This window comes from Talpa occidentalis, unplaced genomic scaffold, assembly GCF_014898055.3.
Source record: "Talpa occidentalis isolate TD23 unplaced genomic scaffold, MPIMG_talOcc4v2.1 talOcc4.12, whole genome shotgun sequence".
Classification (NCBI taxonomy): domain Eukaryota; kingdom Metazoa; phylum Chordata; class Mammalia; order Eulipotyphla; family Talpidae; genus Talpa; species Talpa occidentalis.
Window position 1 is genome coordinate 41,438,327 of NW_023601212.1, and position 15,724 is coordinate 41,454,050.

The 15,724-nt window shown below is 52.5% G+C and overlaps 2 protein-coding genes across 13 annotated transcripts in view; one reads left to right on the forward strand and one right to left on the reverse strand.

Moving 5' to 3' along the window:
• Window positions 1-5,565: 5,565 nt before the first annotated feature.
• On the forward strand, window positions 5,566-13,090 carry DCAF15 (DDB1 and CUL4 associated factor 15). The gene is made up of 13 exons (XM_037505987.2): window positions 5,566-5,716; window positions 7,438-7,535; window positions 7,626-7,761; window positions 8,294-8,400; window positions 8,483-8,622; window positions 8,710-8,880; window positions 10,636-11,070; window positions 11,184-11,275; window positions 11,377-11,505; window positions 11,593-11,678; window positions 11,853-11,957; window positions 12,039-12,154; window positions 12,430-13,090. Exons 1-13 carry the CDS (start codon window positions 5,585-5,587, stop codon window positions 12,483-12,485), a joined length of 1,803 nt encoding a protein of 600 aa, XP_037361884.1. The 5' UTR covers window positions 5,566-5,584; the 3' UTR covers window positions 12,486-13,090.
• The window catches only part of RFX1 (regulatory factor X1), a 38,944-nt gene continuing 32,100 nt past the window's right edge, over window positions 8,881-15,724 (reverse strand). For 8 of the 12 annotated variants that reach the window (XM_054693308.1, XM_054693314.1, XM_054693313.1 and 5 more), the window contains 5 exons: window positions 15,449-15,598; window positions 15,153-15,361; window positions 14,704-14,857; window positions 14,569-14,614; window positions 8,881-9,502 (listed from right to left, as the gene is read on the reverse strand). In XM_054693308.1, the coding sequence (XP_054549283.1) occupies window positions 9,228-9,502; window positions 14,569-14,614; window positions 14,704-14,857; window positions 15,153-15,361; window positions 15,449-15,598 (834 nt within the window). In that variant the 3' untranslated portion in view covers window positions 8,881-9,227. Of the gene's footprint in view, window positions 9,503-12,888; window positions 14,441-14,568; window positions 14,615-14,703; window positions 14,858-15,152; window positions 15,362-15,448; window positions 15,599-15,724 lie in introns of those variants that run through there. The other 4 variants (XM_054693311.1, XM_054693317.1, XM_054693318.1 and 1 more) reach the window with 3 other exon arrangements.

The following is a 15,724-nucleotide window of genomic DNA, read 5'->3' on the forward strand; positions in this document are numbered from 1 at the left end:
GCCCAACCATGAATAAAGAAGATGTGGCATATATAGCCACAAATCATTTCAGGATATTTTGGCCTACAGGGAGCTTCCAATAGGCTGTACCATGTAGCATAGGTGTATAGTAGGTTTGTGTAATTGCCTTCTATGACATTAATTACACTCTATGACTTTCTTACCACAAAATTGCCTAATAACACATTTCTTAGAATGTGTCCCATTGTTTTTTTTTTTTTTAAATGAGGTGCTTTTTGGTGGTGGTGTTTTTTTTTTTTTGTTTTTTGGGGTTTTTTTTTTGCATAGAAAAACCAGAGTGTAGTCCAGAGGTGTGGAGAGGTGAGAGGATTCTCGAGAGATAGAGTGGGGAACAGAACAGGTGGATTGACTGAAATACACTGCTGAGGGCAGCAGCTGGCAAGACAGGAGAGATCTGCTGTGCCGTATGTGGGTCAGCTCCCTGGTCCAGGATCAAACTCAGGACGCAGAGTTGATAGCACTGACACTTAACCCCTGGGCCACCAGGGAGACCTAGAATGTGTCCCATTGTTGTGTGTGTGTTTTTTTTTAAAGATTTATTTATTAATGCATGCAAGAGGTGGGGTACAGGCCAGAGGTGCAGGATAGGGGTGGTGGTGGTGAGAGGATTCACAAGAGACAGAGTGGGGAACAGAACAGGCAGATTGATTGAAATATACTGCTGAGGGGAGCAGCAGGCAAGACAGGATAGATCTGCTGGGCCATGTGGGTTAGCTCCCTGGCCGACTGGGGATCGAACTCATGATGCAGAGGCTGCGGATAGCTTCATAGTGCTGAGACCTAACCCCTTGCACCACTAGGGAGGCCCCTGTGTCTCATTGTTAAGCAACCTGTGACTACATATAAAATGGGATACTGTTCCACCATGAAAAGGAACAAAATCTTGCTCTTAAGCATGGAATATAATAAATAAAACAAAGTCAGAGAGACAGAAACTAAATAAAAACCACAGATACAAAAACAGAACAGTGGTCACCAAAGGGGAGGAAGATTTGGAAGTGAGTGAAATGGATGAAGGGGATCTAGAGATACAAACTTCCAGTTACAAAATAAATCAAAGAGATGTAATAATATACAGCATGGAGACTAGACTATATAATACAGCATTACAAATTTGAAAGTTGCTAAGAAACAATAGTAAACAAACTAATGGTGATCATTTCTGATCATTTCGTAATGTATACAAAATGTAAAATCATGTTGTATACTTGAAACTAAAATACGTGTCTTGATTATACTTCAATAAAAAGAAATTAACAGAGAACCAGGTCTAGGGACTCAATCTACACATATTATATTAATGTCCTAAGGGCTGTTATAACAAATGACCAAAGACTGGGCAACTCAAAACAACAGAAATTTATTCATTTTAGAAGTCCAAATTATTTATTTGGACTTGTGGAACTAGAGGTCCAAAGTCAAGGTGTTGGCAGGGTTGGTTCTTTCTGGAGGCTTCTTCCTTGTCTTTCTTTTGGCTTCTGGTGGTGGCTGCAGTCACTGATACTCCTGATCCTGGCTGAGCTGTTCCAGCCACTGCCTCGATTTCCACCTAACCTTTCTGTGTGTGTGTGTGTGTGTGTGTTTCTGTTGTCTGTCTTTCTAAGGATACTGTACATTGGATTAAGGAGCCACCAGGTTAATACAGGATAATCTCATCTCAAGATCTTTAATTAAATCTTTTTTCCAAATAAGGTCATAATCACCTTTCAGGAGGTTAAGGAATCAGCATATCTTTTTGTGGATTCCCATTCAAACCACTACTTGGATTAACATGAGTTGAGATAATCTACCCCCCAAAAGTTGCTTAGTGAGGGCTCAAAGTATTGATCATTTTCTCAAATGACAAAAAAATAACTGCTCTCACTGAGGGGGGAAGGACTGAGTGGCTGGGGCTGAGGGTAAAGGGAGGCTGCATATCTGTTGAATTAAAAATAAACCTGAGGGAGGGATGCATGATACCATAAAATGAAAATATTTAAAGCATACATGAGTCAAACCTCATCATTTTGGGGGCCTCCCTGGTGCACAGGGGTTAAAGTCTCAGCTCTATCAAGCTATCCCCAGCCACTGTGGCATGAGTTCGATCCCAGGCCAGGGAGCTAATCCACATGGCGCAGCAGACCTCTCCTGTCTCGCCCACAGTTCCCCTCAGCAGTGTATCTCAATAGATCCACCTGTTCTGCTCACCACTCTGTCTCTGATGAATCTGCTCACCCCTATCCCTGCACCTCTGGCCTACACTGCAGTTCTTGTATGCATAAATAAATAAAGATAAATCATAAAAAACTCATCATTTCAAAACTCAACATACACACATATGTGAAACCATCATATAGTTAAGAGAATGAATATTTTCCATTGCCCCTAAAAGTTCCCTTGTGACCCTTTGTCAACCTGCCCCTCCTTCTACCCACCCTCCTTACACCTCCAACCCCAGACAATCTCTGAACTGCTGTCATTATAGGTTAGGTTGCATTTTCAAAAAGTTAATATAAATGGGATCATAGAGTGTATAGCTTTTGATGTTTGGTTTCTTCCACTTCATGATATTACATATAACCTGTATTGTTCATTTTTAAGATATTTTAAAGTTTATTGAGATATAATTGACACATAACACTGTATTAGTTTTAGTGGTACCACAGTCCTTTTTATGCCTTGATGTTACTATAATGGGTGGGCCATCATTTATCACATTTATTTATTTATGCATACAAGAACTGGAGTGCAGGCCACAGGTGTGGGCGGTGAGAGGATTCCCCAGAGATAGAGTGGGGAACAGAACAGGAAGACCGACCGACCAAAATACACAGCTGAGGGCCTCCCCGGTGGCGCAGAGGTTGAGCGCTGGGTTGCGAAGCTGCCCGCAGCCTCTGCAGCGCGGGTTCAATCCCCGGCTGCTTCCAGGCCACCGGAGGAGGGTCCCACATGGTGCGCAGACCCCTCCTGCCGCCCTCTGCTCCCCTCAGCAGTGTACTTTGTCCTTCTGCCTGCTCTGCTCCCCGCTCTGGCTCTGGTGAATTCTCTCACCCTCCCACGCTTCTGACTGTACCCAGTGTTTGTATAAATAAATAAATAAATCTTTAAAAAAAAAAAGAAAAAAGAAATACACAGCTGAGGGGTGCAGCAGGCGATACAGGAGAGGTCTGCTCCACCATGTGAGTAGCTCCCTGGCCAGGGATCAAACTCCTGCTGCAGAGGCTGCAGATAGCTTCATAGTGCTGTGCTTAACCCCTTGCGCCACCAGGGAGGCCCCCGACTTCACTTTTTTGAGGGATGTTTTTCATGACTTAGTTAAGGGGCAGCAGAGGATGATACCAGAGATGAAAGTCCCCTCCCTATTATAGCATATCAGGGGTTCCTGAAATGCATGTGACTTATCACTGCGATGGCAAACTTGACGGTGAACTTGATTTGAGGTGATGTCTGCCGCGTTTTTCCATTGTCAAATCACTTTTTCCCTTAGAAGGAAGTCATTAAACTCTCTTGCCCACCTGGGACTATGCATGTGCCTCTCTTTTTCCTTCTCCTTTCTCTAATAAACCTGTCTTTTTAAAAGGTAAAAAAAAAAAAAGTAAAAAAAAAAAAAAAGTAAAAAAAAAACACCTAAATCCAGTTCACACCCAATGACAGGAATCAAGCTCTACCTTTTAGAGAGAGGCATACCAAATAACTTGGGGACATTTATAAAAACCATAATTAATAAATATATTAGGATATGTAAATGTCCCATTTATCCTAAAAGTTTCATCCACTAATTTTAGCATCCATGGGTGGATTTTATCTGATGCAGTGATTTCTGTGGTGTTTGAGGTGATTTTCTACTTCCCTCATTCCTTCTGCATTTATTAATTGGGCATCTTTTATAACGATAATTGGTCCCTTTCCCTCCATTTATTTATTTGGTCATTTATTTCATACTAATACTCATGGGTATTTATTTCTTTAGTCACAATTATCTTTTTAATATCAGAGAGTTCTATTATCTTCTATGAAAGACCTCCCAGAGACTTTCCTTCATGCTTACAAGTAAAATCCAAGTGTATTGCTTATTGACAAGCCCTATACACTCCCCTACCTGCTTCCAGTCTTCACCTGTTTTCCTTGCTTACTTTTGCCCTTGCTCATTCCTGCTTTGGTCCAACTGGCCCCTTTGTGGTCTCTCAATCTGACCAATGTTGTCGTTGCTGGAACATTCTCCTCCTCACCATCAGTGTCTCTCTCTGAGTGTTCTGTCCAGTTAGCCTTCTTCCTTCCCGTTGCTTTCTACCCCTACCTGGAATTTGAGAACAGAAATGTATTTCCTTGCTTATCATCTTTTTTTTTTTTTTAAAGATTAATTTATTTATACAAGATCCGGGGAACAGGCCAGATGTGCAGGAGGGTGACAGGATTCACCAGAGACAGAGCAGGGAACAGAATAGGCAGACTGATGAAATACACTGCTGAGGGGAGCAGCGGGCGAGACAGAAGAGGTCTGCTTCGCCATGTGGGATTCTCGTCCACCAGCCAGGATCGAACCCGCGCTGCAGAGGGTGCGGACAGCTTCACAGTGCTGCGCTCAACTGCGCCACCAGGGAGGCCCGCCTATCATCTTTTGTTTACTGCTGGGTCCCCACACTTGGAGTATAGTAAGGACTCAATAAATATTTGTTGAATAAATGAAAGCATAAAGCTGGAAGAATAGGAGTCTGAGATACATTAGTTTTCTCTCTGATTGAGCCAGGTACTCAAAAGTGCTGCACCGTTTTAGTGCTACAACTCTGGGTTTACCATGTGTAAAATGAAGATAATTTAAAAAACTCATTTCCAAGACTGTTGAGAAGATTAAATGAGCTAACACCTATGAAATTAATAATGGCAGCATAATTCAACATTTTTATTTATTACTACCATCTGTAAAATGGGCATGACAGCCACCTACTACAGAGAATTGTAAATTCTGAACCAGCACGTATAGAGCTCTATATAATTAACTAATGCTATCATAGTTATTATCATTCCCAGGCTGCCCCCAGCCCATTTGAAAGATGTATTAATCGAGTCCCATCGATTTATTTTCTTTTTGCAAATTCCTGTCCTCGGACGGTTCTGAGGCGCTGGGATGCTCGCCAGGCTTCCCACTCATCCATGTTGGGCGCGGACTTGCCAGAGTTGGGTATTCTGGCCCTTCTGCACCACAGGTTTCCACAGTCCTGTCGACAGGCCTGGACCGTCCGCGGTGTCCATGGAAACCAAGCAGCCACAGGGGGGCGTGACGCCGCCGAGAGAGACAGCTGTATTGGCCTATCAGGTCAAACTCTCCTCGACGACGGGCACAAACGAGTCCTCTAACGGGTGCGTTCTCGCGGGAAGGCGGGAATACACTACGGTCGCGGGAGTTGTTCCACCTCCACCAATTAAGAGCCGAGGTGGCTGTGATGGACAGCCGTAGCAGGAAGAGGCCCCGAGTGCAGGCTTTCATCCAATCGGCGGACTGCAGTCCCAATAAAGGGCCAATGAGGAGGTGTAGGGGGTGGGGCGAAGAGGCCGGTTGCTCCGGAAGTGGAGGGAGGGGGTGAAAATGGCGCCCAGCTCGAAATCGGAGCGGAACAGCGGGGCCGGGAGCGGTGGCGGCGGCCCTGGGGGCGCTGGGGGAAAGCGGGCAGCGGGTCGGCGGCGGGAGCACGTCCTCAAGCAGCTGGAGCGGGTCAAGGTGAGGCCTGGAGTCTGGAAGGAGCGTGCCTGAGGGTAGGGAGGAGGGACGAGGGAGGCGCAGGGAGGGAGGGCATTCGCGGGGTGAGGGGTTGGGGGCGGAGTCCCGGGGAGGGGACTCTAATGAAGGGGGCTGGGCGGGGTCCCCGCGAGACGACTTGCAAGGAGGGTTCTGGGGTGGGAGCCTGGTTGGAGGGACGGGGAGCGGGGCACCGATGAGGGGGCTTGGATGGACGGGCTGGGGGCGGGGTCCCGGGGAGGAGCCTTGGATGGAGCGGAGCTTAGAGGCTTGCTGGAGGAATGAGGAGGAAGGGGCTGATCCAGGGTGAGAATCATTTTTCAAAACCTTGCTTTCATGGCCCCTGCGTTATCGAGGCTTTCCGCCTCCTTGGCAGAGCCCCTTTACCGACTTTGAGCTTCCTCCTGTTGTTTCTGTCCGGCCTCTGACCACACGGGAGTTGGAAGTTCCTGTACCTGTGTCTCCTTCCCCGCCTTGAATGGGGAGGGAGCTCCCTGGCGAGAGCCTGGTCTTCCTCCCCAGACTGTGTGCTACCTGAGTAGTGCTCTGCCTCCCCCATCAGGCTAAACTTTCGGTGTGCATGTGTCTTCCCCCTTGAGTTTGGAAGCTCAGGGAGGGCAGAGATGTGAACCTTCTTTCCATAAGCCGCAATCCCAGCAGAACTGTCTGTGGATTGCTGGTGTGCCTTCTCTATTAGGCTGGCAGCTCCGTGAAGGCAAGGCAGTGTCTCCTTTAGACTGGGAGCTCCCTGGGCAGGGACAGTCCTCACCCTCAGCCTGGAGCTCTCTGAGCAGGACTGTGGCACACCCTCACCTTGGAAGCTCCTGTACTAGGATTGTGTCTCCCCTGTCATCCTGGTCCTGGCCAACAGGGCTATTCCATCAGACTGGGATCTCCTTGAGGGCTGGACTGTGACTCCAATTGGCCAGGAGGCTCCTTAGGCAGGGCTTTCTGTTTCCCACCAGACTGAACTCTCTTGAGGGCAGGCTGTGTCTCTCACATCAGGCTGGTATACAGGACCCAGGGTGTTTTGATTTCCCCAGTCAGTTTGTTCCTGCCCATCCCCCAAGTCTTTCCTCGGTGAAGTCTGGGAATAAGTGAGTTGATTAAAAGGTAACTAGGTTGATTAAGAAGGGGGGTTTGGGCAGGAACTGGAAGGTCATTGGACAGTTTCCCCATTTGGTTTGCCTTGACTGACCCTAGTTAATGACAGGGCTGTCTTGAGGGACCTTAGTACCCCATGTATAGGGTAGTGGGTTGGGGACAGGTGAATACAGATCCATGTTCCATCCCAGCCTCCTCAGCAGTTGAGGACAGCCATAGCTCAGTATTCCATGAGGCAGCCTTCAGGAAGGCAGCCAGGTGGCCTGGAGTGGCCAGGGGTAACTGGAAGCCTTCCTAGAGGAGGTGCTGTCATTGCTGATCCTCAGAGCCTGGGGATTTGGGCAAGGGGGAACCTAAAACTGAAGCATGTGGTACTGAGAGGGAGATTGGAGGGAGTTCTCACTGGTTCATCTGTCCCCCAAGGGATTGGGTCCCAAGAGATTGGACCACTCAACCATTACGTTTGGCAGGTATTGGCCTGCCTGGCTGGACTGGACCTTGGGGGCGGGGAGCTGTGCTGCCTGGGGTGAGCTAGCTGGGGGCTTTGGGCAGCATCCACCAGATAACTGCCTGAAGGGCCCTGGTTATCCCTTCCCCAGATCAGTGGGCAGCTGTCTCCTCGCCTCTTCCGGAAGCTGCCACCCAGGGTCTGCGTGTCTCTCAAGAACATTGTGGATGAGGACTTTCTCTATGCAGGGTGAGATGGGGACCAAACTGGTGGTTGGCTGGGCGGGGCAGTGACTGAGGCTAACTTGGCTACTGTTCCCCCCACTCACTAACCCCACAGACACATATTCCTGGGCTTTTCCAAGTGTGGCCGCTACGTCCTCTCTTACACCAGCAGCAGCGGGGATGATGACTTTTCCTTCTACATCTACCACTTGTACTGGTGGGAGTTCAACGTGCACAGCAAGCTCAAACTGGTAGGGCCAGGCTATTCCTTCCAACAGCGTGACCCCAGCAGGTCATAACACCCTATGTACCTGTGGAGCCTTGTCCAGACTATTAGATGGTACATGAAAACCCTGTTTTTTTAGTTGAAAATGGGGAGATAGTGGTGATTTCATGTGGTTCGATTCAGCACATAAATCCCTTAACACACTGCAGCCTCAGGCCAAGTGGCACCCATTAACTTTGTGAGGACCAAGATGCTGCCACAGCGGCATTAATCCTGACCATAACTTCTTGAACTCCATCCAGGATGTGGGTGATGTTTCTCCAGTTTACACATGAACTCAGAGAGATGAACAGGTTTTGGGGCTTGGAAATGCAGTGTCTAGGCGAGTCCCCATTGCCAGGGCAGAACTCCTATTGGGTTCCCCTGTCTCAGGTCCAGTTCATTTCCCTCACTTGTGAGGGGAACTCCCCAGTTTGTCTTCAGGAAGATAGGCTGCTTGGGGCTCCCTGACCCCCAACCCTCTCTGACCCTACACTGACCCCAAACATGCTGCTCAGGTACGGCAGGTACGGCTCTTCCAGGATGAGGAAATCTACAGCGACCTTTACCTGACTGTGTGCGAGTGGCCCAGTGATGCCTCCAAGGTCATTGTCTTCGGTTTTAAGTGAGTCTTGGGGGCATGGAGTGCGGAGAGAGGATTGGGAAGGGGTGTGTGGACCAGGTTGCTGAGGGTGTGTGGCCCCCAGCACCCGCTCAGCCAATGGAATGCTCATGAACATGATGATGATGAGTGATGAGAACCACCGTGACATCTACATCAGTACTGTGGCCATGCCACCACCAGACCGCTGTGCTGCCTGCCAGGAGGCCAGCCGGGCCCACCCAGGTGAGGGACTAGCTGCCTTGTGGCACAATCCCCTGCCTCCCTGCCAACCAAGGGCTGAGAGTGAGCCTGTGGCATGTGTTGCTGCAGGTGACCCGAGTGCACAATGCCTGCGGCATGGCTTCATGCTGCACACCAAGTACCAGGTGGTCTACCCCTTCCCCACCTTCCAGCCTGCCTTTCAGCTCAAGAAGGACCAGGTGGTGCTGCTCAACACCAGCTACTCCCTGGTGGCCTGCGCTGTCTCAGTTCACTCGGCAGGTAGGCCCCTGTGAGGGTGGTTCTGCTACTACCCTGTGATATGGACAAGGAGGCTGAGGAACAGAGAGGCATAACCCCTTCAGCCCTAAGCAGGACTGCTGGGGCCCAAGCCCAGCCATGCCTCATCCTGGTCCAATAGAACTTTCAACAGGGCTGAGGTGTTCCATACTTGCTGTGTCTGCCATAATTGCTGCCAGTGGCCCCTTAAAAGTAGTTCATGTGTCCAATGACCTGAGTTTCAAGTTTTATTAAATTAAGTTTAAATAGCCACATGTGGCAAGCAGCTACTAGCTGGACAGCACGCCCTTCTCTTTAAAAAGCAGTATGCTAGTTAGAAATCTCAGTAGTTACTGGACAGACATCCATCCTTTATCTTTGGTCATCATAGAAATGCCATGAAAAGCACAAAGTGATGTCCCTCGACAGGGTTTCAGATGGTTAGCAAGCTGGAAAATGCCACTGGCTGGCGGTGACATGAGGTCCCAGCAGCCCTGTGCCCAGGCATGTGTGAGGCTGAGGTGGCAGCATCTGGGGGCTGTCTGGTGTCCATCCGGGGGTTGGGGAGGTAGGACAGGTAGATCCTCCTTATCAGCAGGCCCAGTGAGCTCTCCAGGGTGCGTATCTAAAAGATGTGCAAAGATGCAAACAAACAAGGATATCTATAATAGACTGCCACTTACTTATAGATTAGAAATTTGTTTGAATTTTGCAAGGCCCCAAAATAAAAAGGTAACTTCTAGCTACCTTGAAATAGTTACCTCTAGAGGGTGAAGGTGGAGGGACATGGGGTTGAAGAGAGCATTAAATGTATTTAAGACCACAGATCATCAGGGGCCAGCATGCCTTGTCTTCAGGCCCTTCTAGGGCTGCCTACCCCATCTGGCCACCAGTGCCAGTGTGACTGAGGTACTCCCCTCGCTGAGCCATGAACCCCAGTGTTTCAGACCTGGACTGGGCACATTCCTGAAACCTGTTAGGAAGGACCACATCAGATAGGATTCTCCTGTGTACACCCAGTCCAGGAGAGCATCACTGTCATCGTGTCTAACACCTGTCGCCACATGTACACAGTGGGGAGCTTTGACGTGCTCATTTTCCAGTGTTAGCACTCCCCTCCCCCAAGCACCACCACTACAGTGAACAAGAGCCAGACTCACATTATCTCATGGCATGACCTTGGACAAGTTTCTCTCTGAGCCTCAGTCCCCAGTCTCTGAACCAGGAAGACATGGTCTCCTCTCCTGGGGCTGCTGGTAGGGGGTCCAAAGGAGACAGTACAGGCAGAGCCTAGGCCTGACTCTGGAACTACTTGGTGATGAACTGATCCCACCCCCCGCCAGATGGGGATCTCACCTCAGCTCTAGACAAACTGAGAGAGAGAGATGAAGCCCTGGCTTTGGCCAGTCTTTTGGGGAAGATGGAGGTTTTTGTAGTAAACCCCAAGCTTATTTACTTGCATAAATCACTACCGTGGACATTCTGCTCCCAAGGCAGAGATTTTGTTCGTCTGGTGCACATCTTTGTCCTCAACATTTGGCGTACAATAGGTGGTTAGTTAAGTTTAAATGAGTAAGTGTGTGGGTGTGAGAGGGCCTTTTCCTTTCTGGGGGGTTTCAAACTGATCTCTCAGCAAAGGTAAATCTAGAAGGGCTTCCTCAAGGAAACCTTATTCAGAAGGAAGTTGGGCGTATCCTGGACTTCAACTTGTTTATTAATCTTCCTCTTCCCCCATTTCTGTTGCTTCTTTTGTTCCAGGCGATAGCAGCTTCTGCCAAATCCTGTATGACCATACCACCTCGCCCCCAGTCCATCCCAATCCCCCTGGACCCCCAAGCCCAGAGGTGCCCCCTGCCTTTCCCAGCTCCCACCCTGAGGCAGCCCCAACCCGGTGCTCTGGGAACCCCGAGCCTTCCCCTGCCATTGCTAAAGCCAAGGAGTTTGTGGCAGACATCTTCCGCAGGGCCAAAGAGGCCAAGGGTGGGACCTCAGAGGAAGCCCGGCTGCCTCCCTGCCCAGGGCCCTCAGGCAGCCGCTGTCATGCACCCTCTGAGCCCCTAGCCCCAGGTGGGGATGCAGTGCCACGGGATAGCCCCCCTGCAGCTGAGGTGGCTGCTCCTGAGCCCGGCTACATCAACTACACCAAACTGTATTATGTGCTGGGCTCTGGTGAAGGGACGGAGCCAGAAGATGGTGAGTGGCGGGGAAGCGGGGGGAGGATGGCAGGACTATGGGCGTTGGAGGCCCACCTGGAGACCAGCTTCAAGTCTTCCTACCCCACCTATGCCTCCTTTCTGCCTCTTCAGAGTTTGAGGATGACAAGATTTCCCTGCCCTTCGTGGTTACTGATCTCCGTGGTCGCAACCTGCGGCCCATGCGGGAACGGGCTGCTGTCCAGGTTGGTGTTGGTGGTGGACAGGTGAGGGGGCAACCCTAGGCAGCCTGCTTAGGTGGCTTTTGCCACAATCCTTCCCCTGTCTGTACCCCCTCTGCCCACAGAGTCAGTACCTAACTGTGGAGCAGCTCACACTGGATTTTGAATATGTCATCAATGAGGTCATACGCCATGATGCCACCTGGGGTCATCAGTTCTGTTCCTTTAGTGACTATGACATTGTCATCCTGGAGGTGAGCCCGGGTGGGACAGGTATTTCCTCCTTGATCACTCTGGGGGTCACCCTCACTAGCTGTCACTCTCTAATCCCTGCCCTCCAGGTCTGCCCGGAAACCAATCAGGTCCTCATCAACATTGGCCTGCTGCTCCTGGCCTTCCCATCTCCCACTGAGGAGGGCCAGCTCCGGTGAGTGGTCAGGGGCCACAGCTGGACACATCAGTGGAGGGGGAGTGGCTTTGTGAGAAGACTTCTGGCCCCCAAACCTGGATCAGCCCCTCTTCTATAGCTTCAAAGATAAAACCCATCAGATATCCCGGGTCCCAGGTTCATCTGTCTCCTCTGCTCCCCACCTCCCTGCAGACCAAAGACCTACCACACCAGCCTCAAGGTGGCATGGGACCTTAATACCGGCATCTTTGTGACAGTGAGCGTGGGTGACCTCACAGAGGTCAAAGGGCAAACCAGGTGAGGCGAGCCCGGCACCAGGGCTGGTGGCTAGGGTGGGTGACTTGGGACCATGAGAGCCACTCACTCCCTCATCCTTAGCGGCAGTGTCTGGAGCTCGTACCGCAAGAGCTGCGTGGACATGGTGATGAAGTGGCTAGTGCCTGAGAGCAGCGGCCGCTATGTCAACAGGATGACCAATGAGGCACTGCACAAAGGTCGGTCCTGCAGCCTGGTGACCATCAGGACAGGTGCTCATGCTGGCATAGGTGCCAGTTCTGAGTGTTGCTGAATAGTGGCACATTGGTCCTGCTAGTGGGCACCGTGGAATCGGGGAGGGGAGGGCAGCCTAGATCAGGCTAAGCCCTGGGCCAGTTCAGAAAGGGCATAGCAGATGTGGCCTCCTGGGCCCCCATCAGATTGGGTAGACACAGGCCCTTCCAGGAGCCTGGGTCCACTGGGGTTCCATAGCTGTCTCCACCCTCCCTTGCAGGTTGCTCACTGAAGGTTCTAGCAGACAGCGAGCGATACACATGGATTGTGCTGTGAGGGCCCGGCCGCCCTGGACACTGACTCCAACTACCTCCGCGGCCTGAGAGCTGGCCGCCTTCCTGGCAGCCTCTTCCTGGCTGGCCTGCCGACCAATGACCGGCACTAGTGTTAGGCTGCAGGAAGGGGGCGGGGCTGGGCAGCCCCTGGTGGCCTGAGAGTCTGGACACTTCTTATTTATGCCTATTTAAGTTGGGAAGGGGCAGAGGGGGGAGCCCCTGCCCCACCAGCCACCACTCCAAGGGCGTGAGCCCTGGCACCCCTTGTGATGACAAGTGTGGAGCCCGAATGGACCCTGTTCCCCTGCCCATTCCACCCTTAGCCTCCCCCAACCTGAGGTGGCAACCTCATGGCTATCCCTCTATCCCCCACCCCTGTCCCTGTTCATGTAATAAATTGTTCTATTTCTGAACCTGACTGTGGTCCCCTTGTTGCTGCTGGAGCCCTCAAGCCTCAGACCCCCACCAAGGCCAGCAATTCAGCAATAGCCAAATATCACAGCGGAATTTATTGTGTTTTAAGAAAGACTACAAAAAGGTAGAAAACAGCTCAGCACACTAGACTACCACACGCTTGGACACTTGCACCTTTCACTGCAAGGAGAGGGGAGGCCCTGAGGCCATGTGAATGGGAGTGGGTGGACCACCCCAAAAGCTGTAGCACGCGGAGCACACAAAATAGTGATTTTTATACAATAGGTCAGATTTTTGTTTTTTTTTGTTTTGTTTTGTTTTTGCCATAAACATCTATCTCACAGGTTGAAAACACTGAGAAAACCGGAACAGATAAGGCCATGATGGTTGGAAAAAAACCAACAAGTTACCAACTCCGCTTAGGCAGCGCTCACAAATCGCACAATAGTTGTAGGGGGTGGGGGGATGTCACACAGCACAGAGGAGAGAAAGGAGAAGCACAGTCTGTCTCCACAAAGAGTAGGAGCACAGAGGTTCCATTACAAACTGGCGGCAGGGAGGGCCAGGGGGATTGGGATCTTGGATATGAGGGAGCGGAGCACCCAGCCCTGGCAGTGCCAGTGCAGCATTTCCTGCCCCACTGTCTGCAGCAGGCCCCTCCAGGCTCTCCTGCCTGGCCCAGCCTGCTGCTCTTTGGAAGCTGGACACAGTACCCCTGCCACCCTCCCCCCAGCCAGGCCAGGCAGTGCCCCCCTGTAGGGCTGCGGGGCAAGGGAGGACCCAGCTCTGGAGAAGAATCAACACCCACGGCTTTAATTGCACTTATACCAAGGAGGGGGAAGCGGTGGATTGTTGGGGGAGAAGGTCCTGGGGTTGCTGCTGACAGTGGGGAGTCCCCAGGTGATACCCACCTGTGCCCACCCGGGGCTCAGGGCTGGGCCTAGGACAGGCTGTGCAAAGCCAGCGAGCTGAATAAGTTAACAGTTCTGCAGGGGAGGGGGCCTGCCTGCCTGCCCCTGGGGTGGTGGGAGGGCGGAGCTAGGGGAAGGAGATGCTGCGGCCTTTGGGCCAAGGGGCCTAGCGGGCTGCCACAAGGGGCACCTGGGCACAGCGGCGGGTTCCTTAAGGCACGTCTTTTGTGTCAGTTTGCAGCTGCGGCTCCGCCCGGCCCTGATTGTGCTGGCCCCACAGGAGAGGGACCCCCCCTGCCTTCCCTGTCTCCAAAGCCCCTTCCTCCCCTGCTAGGCTGGAGCGGTGACAGTGAAGTCATAGAAGCTGTGAGGGACCCTGCGTAGAGGGGCAGCGGGGGGATGGGGGCGGGGAGGCAAGTGGGATGGGGACGGTCATGGGCTTAGCTGGAGGGCAAAGCCTGCACGAAGAGACCGCGCGCATCAGTCCGTGCCAGTTTGGCCGGTGGCTCTAAGGCCTCGGAGCCCAGCGCAGGTGACTCTCCACCAGCCGCCAGCGAAATGTCCTGTGGCAGCTCATCCTCGCTCTCCTCCTCCTCTTCCTCCTCCTCGTCTGGGGCACAAGGACCAGGCCCTATTCAGTGTGGGACGGTGGTGCTCCCATCCACCAGTGCCTCCACCTCAGCCCCACTCTTGGAAGCTCACCCCCACCTCACCCTCCACCCCTGCCTCAGGCCCTGGGTAGGAATATGCCTAGCCTACCTTTGTCCGGATCCAGAGTGTTCAGTGAGGTGGCCAGGTTTGCAAACTGGAGAAAAGGAAGAAGGGGTGAGAGTCCTGCAGCCCGTGGCGACCACCCTCAGGGCCTGCATGCACACACCACCCCTCCACACGCACCTCGCCCATGACAGCGATGGGGGTTTCGCCCTTGGCCTGGGCCACCCGGTGCTCAATCAGATAGTACATGTACTCATCGTAGAGCAACCGTATGAGGTGGAAGGAGCCGAAGCTGGCAGCGCTGCGAAGGGTCAGGTCCCGGATCACCATAGAGCTGGGGGGCGGGGTGGGGGGGGAAGGGAAGGCTGTGAGACCCCGTCCCGCCCCTCGCCCCTTTCTGCGCAGCCATGGCCCCAGGCTGGAACCAGCCCCGCCCCCCCACCTCGCCCTGGCTCCACGGTCCTGTCTGAGGGTAGTGGACCCTCGCACCATCCACCGCAGGGGAACCCCAGCCTTCCCAAAAGGACACCTGAGCCCTCCTGGAGGCAAGGCCTTCCAGGTCCTGCCTCCTCAAGGACTGCTCTGGGCCCAGCCCCTCCCTGTCCAGGTCCCGCCCAGCCGGTTCGCACCTGTAGAAGGACCACTTGAGCAGGAAGAGCTTGGCAGCCTTGGGGAAGCCGGCACTACCCTGATAGGGCTTGAGCACCTGGCTCACAACGCCGTCCAGCCAGGCCGCCCACTGCTCCAGTGAGTTCTGCTGCTGCAGCGTCACCTTGAAGTCCTGCTCCAGCCGTTGCACCACACGATCCTCGCAACGGCACACCCACGAGGCCTGCTCCTAGGCACAGCAGGTGGGTGGGCTCAGCCAGGTCCTGGGACCGCTTTGTCGGGCCGCCCCACACTCAGCTGCCTGCCCGGCGCTCACCTGCACGTTGGCAAAGTCCACGCGGTTAAGGTCGCTCAGCATCTGGTTTATTTGTGCAGTGTTCTGAAGCACAGCACGCGCAGCTTGCGCCAGGTGGTTGAGCGATGTGTATCGCCGCAGTGTCTGCGCAAAGGCGCCAGCCGCAGCCACCTGCAGGGACCGGAGTATGGATTCTGCAGGGCCCACACCCCTGGCCCTGCCCCATGGCAGCAACCTCACAGATACTGTTTACTTTCTCTAAAAAGGGAGGGGTGTGCCTCCATGCTTTTTGTTGGG